Source organism: Bos indicus x Bos taurus, chromosome 10, assembly GCF_003369695.1.
Source record: "Bos indicus x Bos taurus breed Angus x Brahman F1 hybrid chromosome 10, Bos_hybrid_MaternalHap_v2.0, whole genome shotgun sequence".
NCBI classification, from domain to species: domain Eukaryota; kingdom Metazoa; phylum Chordata; class Mammalia; order Artiodactyla; family Bovidae; genus Bos; species Bos indicus x Bos taurus.
The window spans coordinates 33,803,343-33,830,975 of NC_040085.1; the positions used below are offsets into that span (position 1 = coordinate 33,803,343).

Below are 27,633 nucleotides of genomic sequence, written 5' to 3' on the forward strand. Positions count from 1 at the left end.
AATCAACAGTTAGTTTAAAGGTGACACATTATAGCTCTCATTTATTTTTTTCTCAAATCAATTTTGATGAAAACTTAACAAGAAACTGTAAAAGTGTGGCAGACAATCTCTAAGATGCCACCCAATGTTTTCAACCTCTTAGGATTAACACTTGTGTATCATTTCCTCCCCTGAATGTGAATTGGGATGATCAACTCAGTTGTAATAAATAGAAAAAGACAGAAGCTATGGGATGTCACTCCAGCAACTAGGTTATAACAAATGTCAGGTGTGTATTTGCTCTCTCTCATGGATCACTTGCTTTGGAGGAAGTCTGCTGCCATGAGACAGTCTTAGAGAGATGTCCATATGGTGAAGAACTGAGAATGGCCTCTGGCCAACAGACAGCAAGAAATCAATATCCTTAGTCTAACACCTGTGAGGGAGTGAGACCTGCCAAAATCCTAAAAGGTGAGCTTAGAAGTGTATCATCCCCAAGTGAAGTCTTTGACTTAGGCTGAAGTCCTACCTGATTGCTTGTCTGCAGCCTCATGAGAGACCCAGAGCTACAAGCACTCAGCTAAGCCATACGTATACTCCTGACCCACAGAAAATGTGAGATCATCAATCTTTATTGCTTTAAGTCACGAAACATGGGAGAATCTTATCATGCAGCAATAATAGATAAGTAATATAACATATTTGACTTCATTTCAAAAAGGAAACTAATAAATAATGAATAACTGAGCATCCATTTTTGTAGTATTTAAAAATTTGTGACTCTTTTCAATGATATACTGTCCATTAGCGCCAACCAAAAGAGCAAAGGTTACTCATGGTTACTCAAGAAGTAATAATCCCAAGTATGTGATTAGAAATCCAGGACAAACCATTTTGAATCTTGTTTTCCAAAAGAACAGATAAAACTGAGACTAGTTTGTAAAACCAGTGATGATAAATGCCCACCCCCACCCTCCACCCCAAGTTAACAGATGAATGAACATCTTAGAATAATATTTGCAAAGAGGGAAGGTTTTAGATACAGGCAGTATCTTTCTAATGAGGTAACTCACCTAACTGTCATTGACTGAGTAGTCAATGTCTGCGACAGGTATTTTTGCCTAGATTTTAGCAGCTCAATTGTTCCTGCTGAGAGGGGACCCTAGTGATATACCTAATACCTGCAAACTTTGGGTCTCTGAGGAAGCAGAGAAATGGCACAGGTATCAAAATAGTAGATTTTTGAGAACATGGAAAAAATGGAGAACTGCCTTTTCTTTGAAATAATCAGAACAAAACTGCAGAACAAGTTGGCATTCATTGACAATAAAGTGCATAAGAATAACAGTGGTGAAGTTAAAAGTATACTGAAATTATCTTGAAACTCAGCATAAATATGCAAAACATTTGAGAGGGAATCGAAGGAAGCCAGCCTCACAAATAAGGTAAATGCATAGCTTGCTCAATTAAAGTAATTCAAAATATTCATCTTGAAATTATTTTTTGAAAACCATTTTAAAATATGCCTGTTTCAAGGTATACTGGAAGAAAAGAAAAAAAAAAAGTCCATGAAATATAGTCAAAATAGAGTATGTGAAATCATACCTGATTAAAGAGAAGAATTAGAGTTAAGCTAATCCTATACTGGTAATAAAACAGTAATCTCACAATAAATAATATGGTCTGGCAATTGTGTTGAGATTTATTCCCTTTCATAGTTTAGGCTGCAGTGAACCCATGACTATTCTCATAGCTTTTTAATTGCTTTTCCAGTCTGTATCCTGTTTTTCAATAATTTTACCTATGCTTACGAGATTTACTTCCTCAAATCATAGATGTCACTATACATGTTGTCTGTAGAAACTCTGTAGTAAGTTTTCCCTGACTACAAAACAGCTTAGCTTTCAGGATATTCCAACAGTCTCCTTGCAGGTGAAGCAGGCAGGCTACATGTCCAGCTTCCCAGATTAGTATTATGGCTTCACTACACATGGGTTCAATTCCTAAGTCGAGAAGATCCCCTAGAGGAGGCTAGGACAACCCACTCCAGTATTCCTGCCCGAAGAATCCCATGGACAGGAATCTGGTGTGCTACAGTCTGTTGGGTGCAAAGAGTTGGACATGACTAAGTGCAAACACACACTTTTCAGTTATGATATGATTGGCATGGTAACTAATGTTCTCGGTATTTTAATTTCATTATCTATAAAACAGGATAACATTTTTAATGAGTCTAAATGTCTATTGTAAAGATTAAGAGAAATAATCTATCACATGTTAGGAATAGTGTCCTGGTCCATCATGAGTATTTCATAAATATTAGCTATTATTTTATGATTGCTAATATTGCTCCTCTTTGAAATTCAAAGTAACCTAACATTATGAGTGTCTACCATCTGAAGATTTCATGTACATTATCTTATTTAACTTGAATTACAACAGTCTTTTTAAAAAAAAATTCATACTTAATTTTTTAAAGATATTTTTGATGTGATCATTTTTTAAAGTCTTATTGAACTTGTTAAAATATTGCTTCTGTTTTTTTATGTTCTGCTTTTTTGGCTGCTAGATATGTGGGATTACTAATTCCCTGACCAAGGATGGAACACATACCAACTGCATTTGGAAGGCACAGTCTTAACCACTGGACTGCCAGGGGAGCTCTGAAACTACAAATTTCTGAAATAGGAATCACTATTCATATTTTAAAGATGAGGAGACCTAGATCCAGATATTTTAAGTGAATTCTGTACATTCTTACAAAGACTGAGTGCTACAACCAAATTCCCACATAGATTTCCTGACTTCATGTTGAGGGCATATTTTTTTTTTTCACTGCACAGGAGTTTCCTTTTTTGAGTTTGTCACCAACTACTCCATTGTAAAGAATACTGGTTAATAATTTTGGCTATGAATTTGAAACCAGCATAAACAATTTTGTAATTCATACAAATTCACAAAGGTTAAACTTTCTTAAACTGTAAAAGATGGATAGTGATGCTCATCTTTACAAACTTATTAAAAGGATTACTTCACTTAAATAAGTATAATAGCTGGTAATATGTGCACAAATTTATTAATTTATAGGAAAATGTTTATATTTTTAGGGGCTTCCTTGGTGGCTCAGTGATAAAATATCCACCTGCAATACAGGAGACATAGGTTCCATCCCTGGGCTGGGAAGATCCCCTGGTGAGGGAAATGGCAACCCACCAGTATTATTGCCTGGGAAATTCCAAGGACAGAGGAGCCTGGAGGGCTACAGTCTATAGTGTCTCAACGAGTTGACCACGACCTAGTGACTAAAGAAAAACAACAAATTTTCAGTTTTAGATTTGTTAAATTTATATTAAGACAATTAATATTTCTCACATCCACATTTTGTTTTTTCATTACCAGACCCTAATCTTCCCTGCAAAGTCAAGTGGGCCTTAGGAAGCATCACTACGAACAAAGCTAGGGGAGGTGATGGAATTCCAGTGGAGCTATTTCAAATCCTAAAAGATGATGCTGTGAAAGTGCTGCACTCAATATGCCAGAAAATTTGGAAAAAGCAGTGGCCACAGGACTGGAAAAGATCAGTTTTCGTTTCAATCCCAAAGAAAGGCAATGCCAAAGAATGTTCAAACTACCGCACAATTGCATTCATTTTACACGCTAACAAAGTAATGCTCAAAATTCTACAAGCCAGGCTTCAACAGTACATGAATCAAAAACTTCCAGATGTTCAAGCTGGATTTAGAGAAGGCAGAGGAATAAGAGATGAAATTGCCAATATCTGTTGGATCACAAAATAAAGCAAGATAATTTGAGAAAAACATCTATTTCTGCTTCATTAACTATGCTAAAGACTTTGTGTGTATCACAACAAACTGTGGAAAATTCTTAAAGAGATGGGAATACCAGAACACCTTACTTGCCTCCTGAGAAAACTGTATGCAGATCAAGAAGCAACAGTTAGAACCGGACATGGGACAACGGACTGGTTCCAAATTGGGAAAGGAATACATAATGGCTGCATATTGTCACCCAGCTTATTTAAGTTATATGCAGATTACATCATGAAAAATGCCGGGCTGGATGAAGAACAAGCTGGAATCAAGATTGCCAGGAGAGATATCAATAACCTCAAATGTGCAGATGAGACCACCCTAATTGCAGAAAGCAAAGAGGAACTAAAGAGCCACTTGATGAAAGTGAAAGAGGAGAGTGAAAAAGCTGGCTTAAAACTCAATATTCAAAAAATGAAGATCATGGCATCTGGTCTCATCACTTATTGGCAAATAGATGGGGAAACAATGGAAACAGTGTCAGACTTTATTTTCTTGGGCTCCAAAATCACTGCAGATGGTGGATTGCAGCCATGGAATCAAAACACACTTGCTTCTTGGAAGAAAAGCTATGACAACACCAGACAGCATATTAAAAAGCAGAGACATCACTTTGCCTCAAAGGTCCATATAGTCAAAGCCATGGTTTTGCCACTAGTCATGTATGGATGTGAGAGTCAGACCATAAAGAAACCTGAGTGCCAGAAAATTGATGTTTTTGAATTGTGGTGTTGGAGAAGATTCTTCAAAGTCCCTTGGACTGCAAGGAGATCAAACCAGTCAATCCTAAAGGAAATCAGTCCTGAATATTCATTGGAAGGACTGATGCTGAAGCTGAACTCCAATACTTTGGCAACCTCATGCAAAAAGTCAACTCATTAGAAAAGCCCCTGATGCTAGGAAAGACTGAAGGCAGGAAGAGAAGGGGACGACAGAGGATGAGATGGTTAGATGGCATCACCAACTCGATGGACATGAGTTTCAGCAAGCTCTGGGAGATGGTGAAGAACAGGGAAGCCTGGTGCCCTTCTCTTCATGGGGTCGCAAAGAGTTGGACATGACCGAGCGGCTGAACAAAAACAATCTTCCCTATGCTTATCTCTGTCTATTGAAAATGCACCCTTCCTTCATAGAGAAACGTTTCCCTTTGTCCCAAGGCACTGCCTTATCCTCCAAATAGATAAAGATCCACAGTCCTGTGCCAAGCTCTGTAGAGCTAGATATGCTTCACCATTCAGAATTTTATCTTATTTTATAGTTAAGAGTGTGTCTTATGTAATATATAATCTGTTTTAGTTCTTAAAGTTTAGTTCTTTAGTTCTTAAGAACTAAAACAGAATCCCACAATTAAACACAATAATATTTTTGCTGAAAATAGTATATATGTTCATATTCGTTTGGATAAATAAAGACTATACATGGGTTTATATCAGTTCAGGTCTTATATTCTAACATAGGCAGATCAGGCTAGAAAGTGGTTGCCAAATAATTAAATTTAAAACAGTTTGTGTTCAGTTGGTTTGATTTTATAATTACACATAAAGAACTGTAGATCTGTATGAACTCCTTCTGTCCTCTACCTCCCTACTCTTAACAAGTTTATTAGGTTCTTTCTTGAGGTTATGTGGTATTCTGCCTAGCATGATTGTGTAATTACTCATCTTAGCCTCTGTTACTCTTAGGATCTTTAAGGGAAGGGAGTGTGTCTTCAACTTTGTATGTTTTTCAGGATCAAGGATATTCTTAAATCCTACTAGGTATGTTAGGCACACTTTACAAACAAGAAGCTATCACACCAATATTTCAAATGTGTACATATTGCTAAAAGCACTTGTCTTCCAAATGTGACAATATTGCTTTTCATGGTCATTAATATACATTGAGTCATTATCCAAGCACATTTCTTTGGAAAGAAACAGTGTAAATTATGCTGGTATTGAGTCCCAAGAAGATCTCATGAAGAACTTAACCTAATTTAGGTCGGCCTAAATTAGGATTCCAGAGGACAGAGGTAATGCCCCCAAATTTCAAATTCTAATCTAAATTTGGGAAATCAGAACATGATGGGCTAACATTCTTTGCATCTCATTGTCAATGTGCAGTTGAGCCATTAAAAATTTAATGATGATATTCTTTGACTAAAATTGACTTCATCTTATGTGTTTGTGAACCTTTTTGTTCCAAATTATGATTTACTTTAGAAGAAACAGTAATTTTTGCCATCTCACCTATATGTTGTCCATACATGTGATAAAAGAAGCTGAAACAATACGCGGTGTTTGTGGGTCCATAAGGGTTTTTGGGAGCTATGCTGAAAACAGGGCTGAGAAGTCGAGCCTTTTCTCCTTCCAGTCTGGGTCGAGATGTCTCAATGTACATATAAAAACCTTTGAAAAGACAAAATGTGTAGACAAATTATTAGTAGGTGACATGAAATTTAAAATCACTGAGAGGTTAGAATTTTCATATATATTAATAGTAAAATTGATAGGGGAGTCTGCATCTTATTTATAAAATCGATATATGCAAACATAATATAAAAATAAATAATATACATAATTAAAAATAAAAATTTAAAAATGTATAAAAATGAGGCAAAACTGGAATTTTTAACTTGAATTGTCAAAAAAATTCCTAATCTCTTTATACAGGTCAGTAAATTCTCGGTGAAAATTAATGATTACAAACTTTGGAAATAACTGAATACTTGATATGGTACATAAAAAATTTCATGTTTTATTCCAAAATATTTAAATCTATAGCTAAACATTCTCTTGCATTTCACATTTAGCATAATAGCATTTTTAAAAGTCCAGGCTAGAGTATGATTGATATGAACACACCATTTCATACCCTCATACCTTCTTTGGAGCCACTCCGATCAGCATTAGGTCCAGTGTTTGGAGTATATTTTGTATTTCTTGTTGCAGTACTTTGTTTTGTCCAGTCAAAATTATCTGTATCATCTTGGGTGAACAAACAAATGTTACCATCTTCAAATCCACAGTGAAATTCTCCTGTTGGCAAATTTTAATTACAATAAGTTAAATTAATACAAACATTGCAATAGTCTTCTAAGAAAAATTTAAAACATACAGCAATAATAATGCAAGGTTGCAATAATGGCACCATAGCCAAAATAATGTGCAATATGACAACTAAACCTAAAGCTACTTCAATTTTAATGGAAATGAAAAATAATCTTGATATGTAAATCAGCCTCTTATTCAACAATTTAAACCCAAACCATTTTCCTCTGAAATATCCAACTAATTGAAAATAAAGAATGTGCTGCCTGATTGAATTATGGCTGAAGAATTTCCCAACTTTCCTTCTTCAAGTATAGGAACAATCCAAACAGAACAATTAGAAAACAGTCTTAAATTACCTGATGGTACTTTAGCTATCTACCTTCAGCCTACAGTATTTCATACCACATCTGCAGATGCTGTCACGCATACTCATTTGCACAAATGGAGGCTTACTTAAGGAAAGATAATGGCAAATTATTTTTAAAAAGTAGTTATCTTTAATACTTTATTTGAATGTGGATTTGCCAGATGCTTACAACTCACTAGAAATAAAGTAATGAAAGTTGCTCAGTCGTGCCCGATTCTTTGCCCGTAGACTGTCTGTGGAATTCTCTAGGCCAGAATACTCCAGGGGATCTTCCCAACCCAGAGATTGAACCCAGGTCTCCCACATTGCAGGCAGATTCTTTACAAGCTGAGCCACAAGGGAAGCGGCTTGGACAATAAAGCATCTGCCTGCAATGCGGGAGACCCCGGTTCCATCCCTGGCTTGGGAAGATCCCTTGGAGAAGGAAATGACAACCCACTCCAGTACTCTTGCCTAGAAAATTCCATGGACAGAGGAGCCTTGTAAGCTGCAATCCATGGGGTCGCAAAAGTTGGACATGACTGAGCAGCTTTACTTCAAAGTAATGAAAAGATTTTATGAAGAACCTGTGGAAGAACTGGGATTTCTTGGATGCCAGCCACATGCTGAGCTCAGACCAAACAAGAAGTTCAGAGAATGGTAGTAATGTTTCTAGGTATTAAAGGGTTTTCTTACTGGAATGGGCCCTGCTTGAAACACAGGAGTAACTAATATCTTTAACTGAAAAAAATAAAGAAAGCTTGCATTATTTCATTCAATCTTTAAGAACTCTATAAAAATACAGAAATACTAACTCATGAGGTTCACAGAAAAGAAAGTTTTGGCTAATGTCAGCTAGTAAATAATGAAGTAAAAACTGAGTACAGATTCCCTTCAATTCACAAAGTTATAGACATCTAAATAATAAAGACTCCCACATTTTCCCCCTGCAATAGGTTAAATTTATGAGATATTCTTGGGAGTGGAGCCCTTGAAGTTGGAACCATGCTCCTGAATTAATCTGTGTCTCTACACACAATGAACTGCCAGAAAAGGGAATTAATAAAATTATCTCATTTTCAGTAGCATCAAAAATAATAAAATACTTAAGAATAAACTTAGCAAAATATATGAAAGATTTATGTATTGAAAACTACAACATACTGATGACAGAAATTACAGAGGACACAAATAAATGGAAAGACATCTTACATTCTTGGATTGGAAGAATTAGTACAGTTAAAATATCTTTTCTACCCAAGGTGATCTTTAGAGTCAATGCATCCTCTCTGAAAATACCTGTGGCATTTTTTTTTTTAAACAGAAATAGAAAAAAAAAGTTCCTAAAACTCTTATGGAACCACAGAAAACATGTATACTATTGGTTGGAATATATATTGGTACAGCTATTATGAAAAACAGAATGAAGTTTCCTTAAAAAAAATCTAAAGACAGAACCACCATATTATCCAGTAATATCTCTTAAGAACATACATCCAAAGAAAATGAAATGAATACCTCAAAGCGATATGTGCTTTCCATGTCCATTGCAGTATTATTTGAAAAATAATATTATTTGGAAATCAAATATTATTTGAAAAATAGTATTATTTGAAAGTTGTTCAGTCATCTCCGACTCTCTGCGACCCCATGGACTCATACAGTCCTAACCCAAGTTTCCATTAATGGATGAATGAGTAAAGAAGTTATGGCAGATATATGCAATAGGATATCATTTAGCCTTGAAAATGATTATTCTGCCATTTGCAATAACATGGATGAACCTGGAGGACAATATGGTTCTCTTGACAACAAATGATATTCGGTTTTAGTTAAAAATGTCCATCAAAATATTTTTTTTTAAAGAGCCTTCTGAATAGAAAGACCTCCTCAATTCAATTTAAAACATAAGTTTTTTGAGGCTAATGAAGAACAAGACTGTGACAAAATTTCATGAATTTACTCTATATAAATATTTTGGAAGAGGATATTAGGATAAATAAGTTGATTTAAAGACTATATAAGTCAATAAAATGCATAAGGGCATTTAAGAGTAACTTGATTTATTGCCAATATATGAGGTCTCATATCACAATTATTATCATATTAAATGTAATATATAGTTAAATATATTCTTGAAATCATTTTATTATATTAAACAGAATTTCAAATAAACTATAATTTTATATGGAAGCCAACATAAATTCAAACCATTTAGAAATTTTATTATCAAATGATCTTTTTTGGAAGAAACATTGCTAAATTAGTAGTTTGAGTTGATGCATAAGTCACTTATCAATTATAAATAATATATAAGAAGAAAGATTTGGTAACATTTTATTCATTTTAAGAAATAACTTAGAATTATAATAGAAATACTTAATGTTTGTATTGTTGCTGTTGTTCATTCATTAAGTCATGTCTGGCTCTTTGCGACCCCATTAACTGCAACATTCCAGGCTTCCCTGTCCTTCACCATCTCTCCGAGTTTGCTCAAACTCATGTCCATTGAGTAGGTAATGCCGTCCAACCATCTCATTCTCTGCTGTTCCTTTCTCCTTCTGCCTTCAGTCTTTCAAAACATCAGGGTCTTTTCCAAAGAGTCATTTCTTCCCATAAGGTAGCCAAAGTCCTAGAGCTTCAGCTTCAAGAAGAAAGCATCTTTTCTTTTCATTACTGCAGTCACCATCCACAGTGATTTTGGAGCCCAAGGAGATAAAATCTTTCACTGCTTCCACTTTTTCCCCATCTGTTTGCCATGAAGTAATGGGACTGGATGCCATGACTTTCATTTATTGAATGTCGAGTTTTAAATTTTAAGCTAACTTTCTCACTCTCATCTTTTACTCCATTAGGGAGTTCTTTAGCTCCTCTTTGCTTTCCACCATTACATGGTATCATATGCATACCTGAGGTTATTGATATTTCTCTCTCACAATCCCAGCTTGTGAGTCATCCAGCCTGGCATTTCGCATGTATTCTGCATATAAGTTAAGATAAGCAATGTGACAATACACAGACTTGACATACTCCTTTCCCAATTTTGAACCCAATTTTGAAGTCTGCTGTTCCATGTCCAGTTCTAACTGTTGCTTCTTGTCCTACATACAGGTTTTTCAGGAGCCGGTTAAAATGGTCTATTTCCATCTCTTTAAGAATTTTCCACAGTTTGTTGTGATCCACACAGTCAAAGGTTTTAGTGTAGTAAAAAAACCAGAAGTAGATGTTTTTATGAAATTCCCTTGCTTAATTTTATGATCCAGCAGATGTTGAAAATTTGATCTCTGTTTCCTCTGCCTTTTCTAAATCCAGTTTGTACATCTGGAAGTTCTCGGTTCATGTACTGTTGAAGCCTAGCTTGAAGGATTTTGAGCATTATTTTTCTAGCAAGTGAAATGACTGCAATTTTATGGTAGTTTGAACATTCTTTGGCATTGCCCTTCTTAGGGATTTGAATGAAAACTGACATCTCTAGTCCTGTGGCTACTGCTGAATTTCCAAATGTGCCGGCATATTGAGTGCAGCACTTTTACAACATCATCTTTTAGGATTTTAAATAGTTCAGCTGGAATTTCATCACCTTAATTAGCTTTGTCTGTGGTACTGCTTCCTATGGCCCATTTGACTTCACCCTCCAGGATGTCTGGCTCTAGGTGAGTGATCACACCATCGTGGTTATCTGGGTCATTAAGACCTTTTTTGTGTACAGTTCTGTGTATTCTTGCCACCTCTTTTCAGTTTCTTCTGGTTCTGTTAGGTCCATAACATTTCTTTCCTTTATTGTGCCCATCCATGCATGAAATGTTCCCTTGATACCTGTAATTTTCTTGAAGAAATCTCCAGTCATTCCCTTTTCATTGTTTTCCTCTATTTCTTTGCATTGCTCATTGAAGAAGTCTTTCTTATCTCTCCTTGCTATTCTCTGACATTCTGCATTCAGCTGGGTATATCTTTCCCTTTCTCCTTTGCCTTTTGCCTCTCTTTTCTCAGCTATTTGTAAGGCCTCATAATTTGTAAGGCAAGACAATCACCTTGCCTTTTTGCATTTATTTTTCTAGGGGTTGGTTTTAGTCACCTACTCCTGTAACATGTTACAAACCTCTGTTCATAGTTCTTCAGGCACTCTGTCTATTATTAGATCTAAGCCCTTGAATCTATTTGTTACCTCCACTGTATAATCATAAGGGATTTGATTTAGGTCATACCTGACAGGCTTAGTGGTTTTCCTTACTTTCTTCAATTTAAGCCTGAACTTTGCAATGAGGAGGTGATGATCTGAGCCACAGGGAACTCCAGGTCTTATTCTATCTCACTATATAGAGCTTCTCCATTTTTGGCTGCAAGAATATAATCAATTTGATTTTGGTATTGACCATCTGGGGATGTCCATGTGTAGAGTTATCTCTTTTGTTGTTGAACGAGGGTGTTTACTATGATCAGTGTGTTCTTCGCAAAACTCTGTTAGCCTTTGTCCTGCATAATGGTTTTAATTACAGTGTTTTCTCAGATTTTTTGTTTCCTTGAACTGCTTCATTTTCACTTCAATTTCATTAACAATATCATTACTGGGTAGGTACCTTTTATTAAACTGTGGAGAATAAATACTAAGTAAGTTGTAGCTAATTAATAGCAAAATAATAGTAACATAAAACAAGTTTGGCAGGGGCTGAGGTACAAGGAAGCTGAACTACAAAGCAACACAAACAAATTTTAGGGGTCATGAAACCTTGTGGTGATGCTTACATGACTGTTTAAACTGGTCAACTCTTTTTTCATAAGTGTACACAAAATATGGTAAATTTTATCATGTGTAGGTTATACCTTGAAAATAAATGACAAAATTTAAAATATTGTAGCATTTAAGGAAAGTAGGTAAAAGTAGTCTTAGGGAATGAAAAATTAACTTTCCCTAGCAAAAATCTAAAATAAAACATGACCTTCTTGTATACATTGACCTATTTTCTTTTCTTACTGAATAATGCATAGCTAGTGTATTAAGAACATGAATCTATAACGAATGACTTTGATAAAGTACTGTTATCTGTGTTTGGGATCTGGAGGTAGTAATGAAGGTTAAAAAAATCAATTAATAAGAAAAAATGCATTTGACTGTCAAAAATACAAAAATAATTACTTCCTTTTGATAACTTACAGAAATCATTAGGTAATATTTACTCATTTCTTTTTTCTAAACAACTCTCATATTCTACCATATTGACTATCATTAAAAAAATTCAAAAGGTACACAGCCAATAGAAATTTTGGTATAGAATGTTATGTTGCAAATTACTTTAAAAATAGAAAATCCAATGCATCATTTGGATTTCCATTTTACACATGTGAAGTCCTTGCTCAGGAAGAGAAGTTGATACCTGCGATCTGAAGGACACAAGTTTTAAAGGAAACATTCAAATTCTAATAAATATTGTCCATATTTAGGGCACATTTCTGGCTTAAATAATTTTGAACATTGTGCACCAGACAAATGGAGCTTTGTTCAGTTATTATGTGTGTGAACATGATCTCCTTTTCAATGACAGGCAAGCCTTTCTTCACCTTCTTTACCTGAGGGATCTTTATTAAACTTTCAGGATCCAGCTTTGATATTATCTCTTCTGTAAGATTTTCTCAGCTGCCATAAAATAATGGTGCTCATTATATTGGACTGCGGTAATCAGTTAACAATCACTTCCTGTCTATAAATATGTATGCATTTTGTTCAGTAGATAGACTGTTCAAAATTCTTGCCTTGAATTGAAATACTTGTCAACTTTCCCCTGTATTTACTTTTAATCTTTCTGTGATAACTATTTTTAAACATTTCCACTGAAAGTGCAGTCAGAGAACTTACCTTTAAAGGAACCATAGTCAATATAGTAATTAATTAGCAATAGTCCCCTGAGTAGAAGCCAGGGAGAATTTTATTTACGCCATTAATTCATCTTGAAACTGTCATGTATTTGTTCTTTTAACAAATGATCACTGAACACCTGCTAAACATGAGATGCCATTATAGATACAAAGATAGTGAAACAGAGAGAGAAACTAGAAATGGATTTAGTTCTTAAGTATCTTACAGTTTACTGGAGGATATGAGAAAATAAAAAATAACTTCCACATAGATGAAGATAAACTGTAATTGAAAATCAAAATGAGGGAGTAATTAGTGGAGGAAGAAGCATTTGTGCTAAACATTATAAGAAAAATGAACCTCAAAGAGCTGATAAGAATAGCTGCATTAAAAGGTCATTGGGGTGATTAAATGAACTTTTATGCATTGAAGCAAGATGTGAACAATAAAGATCTATAAAAATATTCAGTATTAGTGTTTGGCTATGCAAAAGCAGAATAAAAGAGGATCTTTGGGAGGAAACACAGCAGGAATGGAGGCTATGTAATTTGGTCTTTGTTATATAATCAGTTAAAGGCCAAAACAGAAAAGAGAATACAGTAAAATGAAAAAACAGATTTGGACATTTTCTTCACTAAGGATAGGAGATTGAGAATGTTGAATGGAAAGGAGTAAGAGTACAAAGATGGCTCTTCTTTCTTTGTTAGACCAGAACAATATCTTGCTAGACACAAAATAGGGGACAAAAATCAATTCTTAATTTTAAAATGAAATATTATTAAGAGGATGGTAATCAAATTATTTTTTCTTCATATAAGACTGGAATATGGAATAGTGATTAGTGAAAAATCTTGATTGAACCATTAAAATACCAACTTTCTAAGTGAATATAATATTTCATGAGTTGAATATAGAAATCAAATGGTGAAAAATAAAGAAATAAATAATAGCAATACAAATAATATACAATGCCACAAAAGGAATAAATAAACTATAGTTACACAAATAATAACTGTTAAGCATGTTGGAGAAATGGCTCAATATTTAGGAAAAGTTAATAATCTATATTAAATTATTTGTCTTTATGTCCATAGGCTTTGGAATTCAAAGTTTACAATTAACGCCAGTTTTACTATTTCTAAGACATTCTATGTCAACCCAAATATGAACAATTGATAAATAACCTTTTTATGTTTAGGCATTTTTTATTTATATAAATTGTCAAATACAGTGTCATTTTTAAAGTGAAAATATACTTACTCAAATGAGGATTAACAGGAGCTACAAGAAAAGCAAAAAACAATGTTAGCATGGCTTAAATATCTTTTATAAATAAAAGTCTAATCAGCATCTCATAAGTGCCTAACTAAAACTTAATGATCTTCCCCACTGTGGCCAGAGAGAATTATATCTGCAATCCATTTTGTTCTAGAAGACTGAATAGAATCTACTTTGGAACTCAGCAATAACAGCCTCAAAGTACCCAAATGATCAATGCTAAATGGCTCAAGGGATTTGATCATTTTCCAAGGTATAGAATAGCTGATTTTTTATGTCTTAATCAGTGCTAAACAAAACCAAGTAATCAAAACTGAGGCTGACAAGCTATACTCTTGATGTTTCAAGAATGAATGCAATTATCTAACAGAGAACACACTTTAGTTTTTTTTGCTATTGTCTACTTCTGTTTGAAATATGTGGTATATATGAAAATAAAGCAATCCTCATATCGTGTCATTGTGTGTGAGCCAAAACAAATAGCTACTTTGATGCTGTTTTAATTACTTTCACACACACACAGTTTTCAAATGATAGGTAATGCATTTGCATTTTTACAATATTTATCTCAAGAAGAAATATTTATCTCAAAAAACTAATTGTGTTTACAGTGCCAATTGATTTCTACCTGAAAAGAAATGAATACTGTAAACATTACTGAAGCAAAAACAAAACTATATCTAACCTAAGAGACGAAATGGTATCTGTATATATTGATTAAGCATTTATCACTCTGAGAGAAAATTTCATTCTGGATGAAAGAAAGCATTATTGCAGTCTCCTAAAGAAGCAACAGTTAGAACTGGACATGGAACAACAGACTGGGTCCAAATAGGAAAAGGAGTCCATCAAGACTATATTGTCACCCTGCTTATTTAACTTATATGCAGAGTACATCACGAGAAACGCTGGGCTAGAAGAAGCACAAGCTGGAATCAAGATTGCTGGGAGAAATATCAATAACATCAGATATGCAGATGACACCACCCTTATGGCAGAAAGTGAAGAGGAACTCAAAAGCCTCTTGATGAAAGTGAAAGAGGAGAGTGAAAAGGTTGGCTTAAAGCTCAACATTCAAAAAACGAGGATCATGGCATCTGGTCCCATCACTTTATGGGAAATAGATGGGGAAACAGTGTCAGATTTTATTTGTGGGGGCTCCAAAATCACTGCATATGGTGACTGTAGCCATGAAATTAAAAGACGCTTACTCCTTGGAAGGAAAATTATGACCAACCTAGATAGCATATTCAAAAGCAGAGATATTACTTTGCCAACAAAGGTCTGTCTAGTCAAGGCTATGGTTTTTCCAGTAGTCATGTATGGATGTAAAAGTTGGACTGTGAAGAAAGCTGAGCGCTGAAGAATTGATGCTTTTGATCTGTGGTGTTGGAGAAGACTCTTGAGAGTCGCTTGAATTGCAAGGAGATCCAACCAGTCCATTCTGAAGGAGATCAGCCCTGGGTGTTCTTTGGAAGGAATGATGCTAAAGCTCAAACTCCAGTACTTTGGCCACCTCATGCAAAGAGTTGACTCATTGGAAAAGACTCTGATGCTGGGAGGGATTGGGGGCAGGAGGAGAAGGGGACGCCAGAGGATGAGATGGCTGGATGGCATCACTGACTCGATGGACATGAGTTTGAGTGAACTCTGGGAGTTGGTGATGGACAGGGAGGCCCAGCGTGCTGCAAAACACGGGGTCACAAAGAGTCAGACACGACTGACTGAACTGAACTTAACTGAAGATTAAAATGGGCTGCTAATCTAACCTCCAGAAGATTGTCTATTTTGTCCCTGGTTCCTAGTGTTTGCCATTAAGCACTTTTGTTAAACTTGGACATAGTAGTAAAATACAAAATGAATGTCATAAATGTACAAACATGCACAAAGCATCTTCATATAAAATTTTTACATTTAGTACACTGAGATCAATTTTAACCAAGTGATTAGTTTATCAACAAATTACTTTTTACTATTTCTACTTCAAGAAGACAGAATATTCTCATTATTTTAGCTGTTCTACTTGTACTTGCCCCATTGCTAATTATGAAATGAATAACATAGAGAAAGGACTATACATTTATTAGTTCCACTGAAAAACAAACAAAAATAATCCCTTTCTTGCAAGGTGCATGCGTGCTAATTTGCTTCAGTCATGTCCAACTCTTTGCAACGCTATGGACTGTATCCTGCCAATCTCTGTCCATGGGATTCTCCAGGCAAGGATACTGGAGTGGGTTGCCAGGCCTTTCTCCAGGTGATCTTCCACACCCAGGGATCAAACCTGCATCTCATTATGTCCCTTGCATTGCAGGTGGATTCTTTACCACTAGCACCAGCTCAAAAGCCTCAAGGTATCAGTATGTTTTAATTTGAAAATTAATTATTGAAATTAAATTTATTTTATAATTAGGATAATATAAGTTTTAATTTTAATTATTGTTTTTGAAAGAAGTAAACATCTTTGAATTATAATTTAGTTCTAAGCAATGTCACAGCTACATGTTACCTGTGACCAGACTGAATTTTGAGACTTCTACAATATTTTAGTCAGCAAATTCACTACAAACATCATGATTAATCTGGTAAAAATTTGCCGTTCTAATTTGAAATATTGCAGTGAGTCTACGTTTCTTCTTTAAAACTATCAATAGCATGTTGAATTTCTTATGGATGCCTATATACAATGTATGCTTACACACACTAAAGTATACTTTACCCAAATCCATAGTATATAAAAGCAAATTTCAATTAAAATGTTTAAGATTTTAATAAGCATGACAAGTTATAAAGTTAGTTAAAAGGAAAGTTGGAACTTAACACAGTACTGATTTTCCAGATTTATTTTTCATTTCTGTTTGTTACATCAGAGTTTTTAATAAAAATTAAATTGAGTTTCTGAAGATTTTTTCTTATATCTCCGTAAGACAAGTTCTAATAATTCCTAAACTAAGCAAATAGGTAAAGATTTCTGTCATTTAGGAGTGATCTCTAGTTTTCATCAGTTAATTATGTCATATAATTGTTTAACGTGACAGGACACTGAACTTTCTGGGTCTTAATATCTTCATCTTTAAAAGAATGAGTATTAATTATGGTTTCCAATGCCCTCCATATTACGTAGTTTACAGTTTTACACCTTGGAGGACAGGGAGCATAAATATTAGAAGGAGATAATCCATATTTTATAAAAATATTTGATGCTAAAACTTTAGACAATTATACTGAGATGTAGTTGTTTGTTGGATGGAATCATGAAAGTGATTACAGAATAACAATTGCTATTTTGCTCTAATATTTATATCATTAAGATAAAAATGTACATTTTAAAAAGAATCATATTCAAGAAAATATATGCAGTGATTATAATGTTTTTATATTCCTTGATCTTGTATGAATATTCCACTATATATTCTATATTTCATTTTTTAATGAAAATTGAATTTGTAACGCCCAGTATGTACTCTGACTGATGAGAGTGAATACAGGTAATCTTATAACTCTAGTGAGGTTTTAATAATTTCACTTTATTTTTTACTTTGACAGTATTCACTGTTGCCCCCGTAAGTAGGAAAATGTACTTAATGCTAAACAGAATGGAAAACTTCAGCTGCCAAAACCCTCATTCTATTATCTTTTAAACTCAAGCCTTGATCAAAAAGAAAAATACTCCACTGAGGTAACAAAACATACACAACCATGCAAAATACACTGATGATTTTAGAGCTAGGCTTTGAACAGTATAAATTTCAGCCGAAAAATGCATATAAATTTCAAATGATAAAATATTAATCTGTCAGGTATATATGAAAAATAATATCATATCAATCAACATTATTCCTATTTGAACTATTATAAAGTTTTTGATCAACTTTGTCACAGTTTTACACTATTTTCTACATTTGTTTAAGGAGGACATTTAAATAGTAAAGAAATAGTAAATGCATATTGTTTATAAAGGAAAACTATCACTAACACATACATATTAAATTTAGTGTTCTAAAGGAAAAAAAAAGATGAAAAAAAATCAACTAAGATGTTGTTCAATAAGTGAATGGTTAAACAAACTGTGGTACACCTATGCAATGGGATATTACTTGACAATAAAGAATAATGAGCTATCAGGCCACACAAATATATGTAAAAGCTTTAAATGCATATTGCTAAATACAGTAAATTAGTTTGGAAAGGTTATATGTTGCATGATTCCAACCCAACATTCTGGAAAATGCAAAACTGTGTAACATAAAGACTGATTCCCGATATAAACGATTGACTTTAATAATGTACAATATTTGTTAATCAATTGTTAACAATGTGCCACATTAATGTAAGACGTAGATTGTAGGGGAAGCTGTGACAAGGGAGAGGGCATACATGGGAACACTGCACTTCCTACTCAGTTTAATGTGAATTTAAAACTACTCCAAAAAATGAAAAAAACTTAAAAATTCAGTCACATTTCCTAACTTCTTAATGATATAAATTTTAAAATCATTAAGAATTTGTAAAAAATGTATACATACTGCCTCATAACTATGACATAGAAAATAATAAGACATTCATGACATTATCTCTGAGGTCCAAAGTTAATTAAGCATTTGTCTATACCTCTATATTCAAAACTAAATATTAAAATTTATAATGATTAAGTATTACAGGATTTTTTTCTCACTTGACTAACGGCCCAGAAAATCAGTATGTTAAATTTTAGTTTGTGTCTATATTTGGTAGATAGTTACAACTTTTTAGATAGTTTAGTATGTAAATAAATTCTTTTAAACAAAAAGCTACTTACCACTATATTTGATGACACGAATTGTTGAATCTCCTTCACCAAATTTGGTGAGAGGAGTCAGTCGGACTTCATAAGCCTCTGGTTTAATTAGCTCAGTCAAGTTATATGTAATTAATTCTCCCTTTTGGATATTTCCATTTATTTTAATCTCTTGTTCCCACCATCGCTGCTGTCCAGCCTGAAATTAAAAGAATTATATAATAATGTTTCTGATATTTTTAACTGTGTGTTGATCATGTGGTTAAGAATACTATTGCTGGAGATTCTTTAGGGCCTAGGACAAAGTTATATTTCATTAAAGATGTACCTTTGTTTCTGACATTCTGCAAGGGGCATTAACAGTATGGTTCACTTTTACTTTAAATATCAAACCTTTTGGTGTCACAGATTAAAATGAAGATGGTCTCTTTTTTTGGATGCTAAGCCGGTTCAGTCACGTCCAACTCTTTGTGACCCTATGGACTGTTGCCCAGCAGGCTCCTCTATCCATGGGATTCTCCAGGCAGGAATACTAGAATGGGTTGCCATGCCCTCCTCCAGGGGATCTTCCCAACCCAGGGATCAAACCTGTGTCTCTTATATCTCCTGTGTTGCAAGGTGGGTTCTTTACACTTAGTGTCATCTGGGAAGCCCTTGCTTTGGATAGGACTTGGGTTTTCATTCCTTACCACTGCCAAACTATAAGAATCAATGCTCAGGTTTGTCTGGGTTGGTTAATAACTGAAGGCAAAGGCAATATATATACTACATATGTTAATATGTATATACCATTGTTGTTGTTTACTCACTAAATCATGTCTGACTCTTTGGGACCCCATGGACTATAACCAGCCAGGCTCCTCTGTCCATGGGATTTCCCAGACAAGAATACTGGGGTGAGTTGCCATTTTTTTTCCAGGAGATCTTCCTAACCCAAGGATTAGACCTGTGTCCCCTGTATTGGCAGACAGATTCTTTACTGCTAAGCAACCAGGGTGGGGGGTGCGGAAATAACATATATATGTGTGTGTGTGTGTGTGTGTGTATATATATATACACACATATATATTTTTTCATATATTTGTTTGTTTGCTTGTTTTCTGAGGGTGGGTTACTGTTAATTATATAGCCTAGCCTGCTCTATTTCTAGAAATGAAAATCTCAAGTGCATGCTATTAGCACAAGATTAGACAAATGACAAAGAAAATAATGAAATGGAACAGAAAGCCCTTATATTAATTTATGTGGGGAATTGTTCACATAGAAGACATGAAAATATATACCACTCAATTGCTTGGGTATATAAAAAAATACATGAATGTGATCCCTATCACATATCTTAGAAAGAATAGTCTCAGGAAAATCAAATACTTACATTTAAAAGATAAAAGTTAAATCTTTAGAAAAACACAGAAGAATGTGATTATGATCTCACATAAGGTGTTATATTCTTAAACAGAATAGAAAAGCACAAAGAAAAGACTGATAAATTAGTCAGTCTTAAAATTGAAATTAACATTAAATTCGAAATTTTAACATAAACATTTCATCTCATGGGTGCTGCCCAATAAACAGGTAAAATAAAGGCAGAGGTTTGGGAAAAGATACTTAGAACAAATACAGTTAACCAGAATGTATTAAAAACCCTTATAACAAAATAAGAAAAATAATTCAATAGCAAAGAGTCTAATAGGAACAGGTATTTCATAAATGAGAAAGCACAAATAAAGAATTACAGAAAAGTCCTAACCTCATTGTGAATCATGGAAGTGAAAATTAACACCACAATATTATTTCCCAGAAAAACAGAAGCTTATAAAGATAATAAAATTAAGGTTTGTTGTTAACACAAAACAATGAGAATATTTATACCTGTCAAGAATCTGGAGCAAGGGAGGGTGGATGGGTAAGATATTAGTCTAGTTACAAGCAAACAATTTAGTCTGCAATAGTATCATGGGCCATCAGCAGAAGAATTCTGAATACTGGGGCAGAGAAAAGGATTCACAACACAGAAGACAGCATAAGCTTTACTTTCAAACCAGTTCCCTTTGTCTCCCTATTCCCCACTGTGATGAAGAAGTGACTAGTTGAATCTTGCACGTACCTTCTGTTTGTATCACATCTCTGGGATCCTGAGCTAAAAAGACTTAAGTCTTATAAGTGACAGTAAGAACCCAAATCTGTCCAACCACTGCCCAAGAGGGAGACATATTCATTGTACTAGACATTAAACGAGCTTTCCTTCTGTTCCACAGGAGGTCTCTATATTCTAAGGATGTTTGCTATGAAAATAAGCTTGAAAAGATAGACTGGAATAAAAAGACAGTGCCTCTGCACATATGATATGCAAAAAATCAAGAGATCTACAGAAAGCTTTCTCCTAAAAATATAGTCTTGAGTATGTAAATTGGTCTAAGTATGGAGAGCAATTTGGCAATAAAAACACTATTACAATGAGAACAGATAAACTTGTATACACAGGAAACAGAAATATTTATGGCATAGAAAACAGAGAATTATCTAAACATCAGTAGGAGATAGGATAATCAAATTGTAAACTTTTAATAAAACATAATTCTGTATAGAGCATGAAAAATGAACCTAAGCCACAATATATCATCATAGATGGATTTAACAAAAGTAATATTGAGGTAAAATCAACTTTAAAGCAGATGTATTATAAAATTTAAGTTCAAAATATGTACTTTGAAAAGGGATGCATAGATATATAGTCAAGTATAAAGAAATGCAGAAAATAGTAAATACTTGGTCATGTGGGATAGGAGAGCATCAAGAAGAGAATTTGCAATTGTGAGGGGATAGTCGGACACGACTGAGCGACTTCACTTTCACTTTTCACCTTCATGCACTGGAGAAGGAAATGGCAACCCACTCCAGTGTTCTTGCCTGGAGAATCCCAGGGACGGGGGAGCCCGGTGGGCTGCCGCCTATGGGGTCGCACAGAGTCGGACACGACTGAAGCGACTTAGCAGCAGCAGCAGCAGCAGAACACTCAGGTGATTTTTAATTTTTTAGATTGGTAGCAGGTATATAAAAATACTTACATTATTTTGCCTATGCCTAAAATATTTCTTTGTTTTTCAAAGAGATAATTTCAGAATAAGAGTTAGAAACAGGCAACCATGAGTCTTCTTAAAGCTTTTTCTCCCTTGAATTTTAAGACTGTTTCCTTGTATCAACAGCTTCCCTCATCTACATCTGTGGCTACTCATCCACTTCTGTGCAGCTTTTCCTTTTCCTGAGTTCAAAATGTTAATAGTCTCTGGAGTTTTGTATCTGGTGTGGTTAATACTCTGTATTAATGGTTCCCACTTTTAGGCAAGCATGAGAGTCATGGGACGATCATGATTAAAAACCAAAAATTCCAAGTCTTAGCTACCAGTAAGTATTTTGCTTCTGTGAAGTCTAGAAACAATTTTTTGGTGAGTTTAGAAATACATAATTTTTTAAAAAGCACCTTCTCCTTTACAGGGTAATTTGGAAGCAGGTGATCCAGGGTCTGTATTTGGTGCAGCTCAGCAGGGCTAGAGTTTTGTCGCTAACTCTTGTCCAACTCATGCGACCCCATGGACTGTAGCCCATTAACTCCTCTGTCCATAAGATTTTCCAGGCAAGAATACTGGAGCAGGTTGCCATTTCCTTCTCCACAGACAGGCTAGACCACAGCATTAATACTAGTGGTTTCTTCTATACTTTTACATTGATTACTGTCTAACTTGTGATTTCAGATCAGATAACAAACAACAAAAACATCCTGCTACATTAATTTGTATGTATCTGCATACTATGTCGGAGAAGGCAATGGTACCCCACTCCAGTACTCTTGCCTGGAAAATCCCATGGACGGAGGAGTCTGGTAGGCTGCAGTCCATGGGGTCGCTAGGAGTCAGACACGACTGAGCGACTTCATTTTCACTTTTCACTTTCATGCATTGGAGAAGGAAATGGCAACCTACTCCAGTGTTCTTGCCTGGAGAATCCCAGGGATGGGGGAGCCTGGTAGGCTGCCATCCCTGGGGTCACACAGAGTCGGACACAACCGAAGTGACTTAGCAACAGCAACTATGTTTCCGCCAGGCACCATGTTAACTGTATTATATCTACTGTATTTAGTCTAGCACAACCCTTAGTAAGCAGGAACTAATACCAGCTCTATTATACAAATTGAGGAAACTGAGGCAGAAGGAAGTTTCTGTAGCTCTCCTAAGGTTGTCTGGAGAGTAGCAGCTACAAAATTTGGTTACACCCAAAATTACTTAATCTAGCATCATCTTCTCCTTTGTTTTCCCAGAATTTATTACTCCCTTGTTTTCACTAGTATTTTTATATATTTAGTTATGATACAGTTAATAGTACTTTTTTGCACATAGATTATAAACAGGAACAATTTCTTCTTATTATTTTTTTTACCTATAGCATCTGGTCATTAACTACATAACGATGTGACAAGATTAAATTCCAGTACACAGTGTATATTCAACTGACCCAATGAGTGGAGCAGGAAATCTAACTTAGTGATAACTGCATATAGTCACTGTATTTACAAACACTGGTAAAAATGTACATGAAACCTAATTCAACAGAAAGTAATTTACTTATGCATAGCTGATACTAGACATTACAAAGTTCCTATCTATTTTGGAGACTAACAGTTCTATAAAACAATATAATATAAATGAAAATTTCTTTCCTTGTCTTTGGACTTTAAATTATTATGTGTGAACTAAGGGCAATGTACTATTATTTCAGATTATAAAAGTAGTTTAAACCCACAGAATTTTAACATTGTTTTATTATCTAATGGCATACAATTTTAATCAAGGTATACTTTTCTGGATGTTAAATACGTTTAATATCACTCAATATTTATAACAGATCCCAAAAGGAGACTGTAGGTATTCTGTTTCTATAATGAGATGCTCTACTCAAGTAATTTTAGTTGGCAGATACATTGATGCTGTTATTTATTAAAACTCTTCAATATATAACTTCATATGTGTATTAAAAAAGCAATAACTTTGATTCTAAATCTTTAACTTACAACTATAATGAAAGTATATACTTCCGCAGTTGAAGAATAAGCAATTAAACACTTAATATACCTCAGTGAACTGTGCAAAATGTAAAAATAGAAAATTAAATGCATATACACAAAAGAAAATACAACATTAGCCCACTGTTTGGAGGTAATACCACAAAACCCCCAAAGAACATAGGACCCAAACCATAACCACAATTGACAGTTCCAGAGCATACCCGTGAGCATGTTGATATGAAAGCAATAAAGTATTTATCATTTCAATTAAAAAAAAATTATGTAACTTCTTTTCCTAGCAGATATGTTCCTTTCGCATAGTCTAGAGGACCTTTTTCACTATTTGAAGATGAAATGAGCCATAATTTTTCTGAATGCCAAGATCTGTAACCTGAAATACACACATTATCTGGAAATACTGACTTCTAGAGAGAAAGGCTCAGAATAATTTTATAGCATGACATAGAAGAGTATTAGAAAGCTATATTCAATAGTAACTGGAGAAAGTATCAATTTCATATGCATTAATGTGCTTCTCCTCAAAATTGTATATTCTTTATTTTTCTAAAACTGAATTCTATTTACCTCATTTCTGTTGATGAAATACTAATTCTTGTCAATCCAAGTTAAACTCAACATGTTCAGGGTTTGAACTTGATAAATTTAAGCCAATCACTTTGTGTAGTGGTTATCACCTAGGGAAGTACTTAGATGGGGCAGAGGCAGGGGAAGCCCACACCCCAGCTTAAGTGCCCTTGGTCTGCTGGTGCAGGGTACAAGTGTCGCTTGGATTACTGTTTCCTCCTGATACTCTCTCGATTCAGTCAAATTCATTGGCTCTTTCTTGTTGGTACTAGCATCCTTAGTTTTTGCAACTGCCTTGGCCTATGGTCAATATTTCTATTAAATCTGCATCTTTCTTAGACAAATCATAAGTTCTTTTGGTCTAAAAGCACCATCTCTGCCCTTTTTCAGGGCTTTGGGGAATCCTGTTTCACCTATAACACAGTAAAGCAAAATACTTACCAGACCCTAGTCTCTGCAAATCAGATTCAGTTGATGAATACTCAAGGGATACAACAATACTCAAGGGATCCCTCAGGCAAAACCCAAAGCCTCAAGGCAATTCCTGTAGTCTTTCAGAGCTACCTATGGGAAAGTGAGCCCATTTCTTTCTTATTCAAGTGGGTTGTAGTTACCTTTCTCAGGAAAATTCTAGGACTTATGTTCTTGTTCTTTTACTTTTACTAAAATATTCCTCATACCTGAGGACTCTGTGTATTTGCACTGGAATATCTTCCTATATTTTTATTCTGAAACTCAATGCCTTTCCTCACTCAACCACCTCCAGCTCACTTCTATGACCTCTTGTTTGATTTAAAGTCTAGGCTTTTGAAGCTACCAGATTTCCTTAGGTTTTATAAAATCTATTCAAATCTCATTTACTATCTTTTTAATTTTGTACTGGTATGCATTTATGGGTTTGTGTTCATCATGTACTTGGACTATAAACCTCATCCTCCTTTGTTGTGATTTTAAATAATGAGAGGGTAGCAGATAAAAGAGAATTACAAGATAAAAAGTGCATTTGTTAATATGTCAAATTCCCAATTGTCTTTTGTAATCAACATTTTAAATTTACATGGTATATGAATGACAATCTGCATTTAGCTTTAAATATTTTGAAACTTACTCCCTGTAGTTTGTCTAATTTATATTTCTTATCAAAATAGTTACCTGATTAAAAAACAAAACAAAACAAAAACCCTTATGTAAAGACAGCATGGGATGGGTATACAGCTTCAGTGAATCTGTCTTTCATGAAGTTTTCTGTCCTTGCCTACCTTGGTGAGCCTTTGCTGCCAGACAGAGGGCTACAAAGTGGATATACAGAAGTCTTTGGCAAACATCATGGTACATAGATGAAAGACCTTGTAAATATTTTTCAAGGATGATTTAAAAATTGAGAACTAAATATTAGGTACATAGAACAAAGTCTTTAGTGACAACCTAATGAAATAGGATTGCCTAGTGATCCTAAAAATGGAAGAAATAGAAGTAGAAAAAAACTAAGTCCAAGATTTCCTAAATATAGTGTGTGCCATGGCTTAAGGATCAACATTCAGATAAAACTAAGATTATGGCATCCAGCCCCATTACTTCATGGAAAATAGAGGGGAAACAATGGAAACAGTGACAGACTTTATTTTGGGGGGCTCCAAAATCACGGAAGCCATGAAATTAAAAGACACTTGCTCCTTGGAAGGAAAGCTATGACAAAACTAGACAGCATATTAAAAAGCAGAGACATCACTTTCCTGACAAAGGTACATATAGTCAAAGCTATGGTTTTTCCAGTAGTCATGTACAGATATGAGAGCTGGACCATAAAGAAGGCTGAGTGCTAAAGAATTGATGCTTTTGAAGTGTGGCGCTGGAGAAGACTCTTGACAGTCCCTTGGACAGCAAGGAGATCAAACCAGTCAATCCTAAAGGAAATCAGTCCTGAATATTCATTAGAAGGACTGATGCTGAAGTTGAAACTAACACTTTGGCCACCTGATGTGAAGAGCTGATACATTGGAAAAGACCTTGATGCTGGGACAGATTGAAGGCAAAAGGAGAAGAGGTCAGCAGAGGATAAGATGTCTACATAGTGTCACTGACTCAATGGACATGAATTTGAGCAAACTTCAGGAGATAGTGAAGGACAGGGAGGCCTGACATGCTGCAGTCCAGGAGTCGCAGAGTCAGACATGACTTAGCGACTGAACAACAATATGGCTTGAAGTTAAAAATATAGTTCAAGAAAAATGATGACAAATATTAGAACAGAACACTGGATAAAAGGAGTTTTATTTATAAGATAAAAGGAGTTTGCTGCTGCTGCTAAGTCGCTTCAGTCGTGTCCGACTCCGTGCGACCCCATGGACTGCAGCCTACCAGGCTTCTCCTCCATGGGATTCTCCAGGCAAGAACACTGGAGTGGGTTGCCATTTCCTTCTCCAAAAAGGGAGTTTAGCACCCTACAAAATTGAATGCTGTGCTTCCTTGGTGGCTCAGTGGTAAAGAACCCACCTGCCAATGGAGGAGACACAAATTCAATCCTTGGTCCAGGAAGATTCTGCATGCCACAGAGTAACTGAGGCCATGTGCTACAACTCCTGAGCCTGTGCTCTAAAGCCTGGAAGCCACAACTACTGAGCCCACGTGCTGCAACTACTGAAGCCCACATGCCCTAGAGCCCCTGATCCACGACAGAAAAAGCCACCATGATGAGAAGAAGCCTGCACACACCAGTAGAGAGTAGCCACCACTCACTGCAACTAGAGAAAAGCCCATGCAGCAATGAAGATGCAACATGGCCAAAAGCAAATAAATAAATAATATAAAAAGGTAAAGTAATGCTCAAAATTCTCCAAACCAGGCTTCAACAGTATGTGAACTGTGAGTTTCCAGATGGTCAAGCTGGACTTAGAAA

At 35.0% G+C, this 27,633-nt stretch overlaps 1 protein-coding gene across 1 annotated transcript in view; it reads right to left on the bottom strand.

The window, feature by feature from the left end:
* The window catches only part of MDGA2 (MAM domain containing glycosylphosphatidylinositol anchor 2), a 914,699-nt gene that overhangs the window by 46,006 nt on the left and 841,060 nt on the right, over positions 1–27,633 (bottom strand). Inside the window, exons 11-14 of the mRNA XM_027553676.1 lie at positions 19,115–19,292; positions 14,299–14,319; positions 6,671–6,826; positions 6,038–6,196 (exon numbers count right to left, since the gene is read on the bottom strand). Coding sequence (XP_027409477.1) covers positions 6,038–6,196; positions 6,671–6,826; positions 14,299–14,319; positions 19,115–19,292 — 514 coding nt within the window. The remainder of the gene's footprint in view (positions 1–6,037; positions 6,197–6,670; positions 6,827–14,298; positions 14,320–19,114; positions 19,293–27,633) is intronic.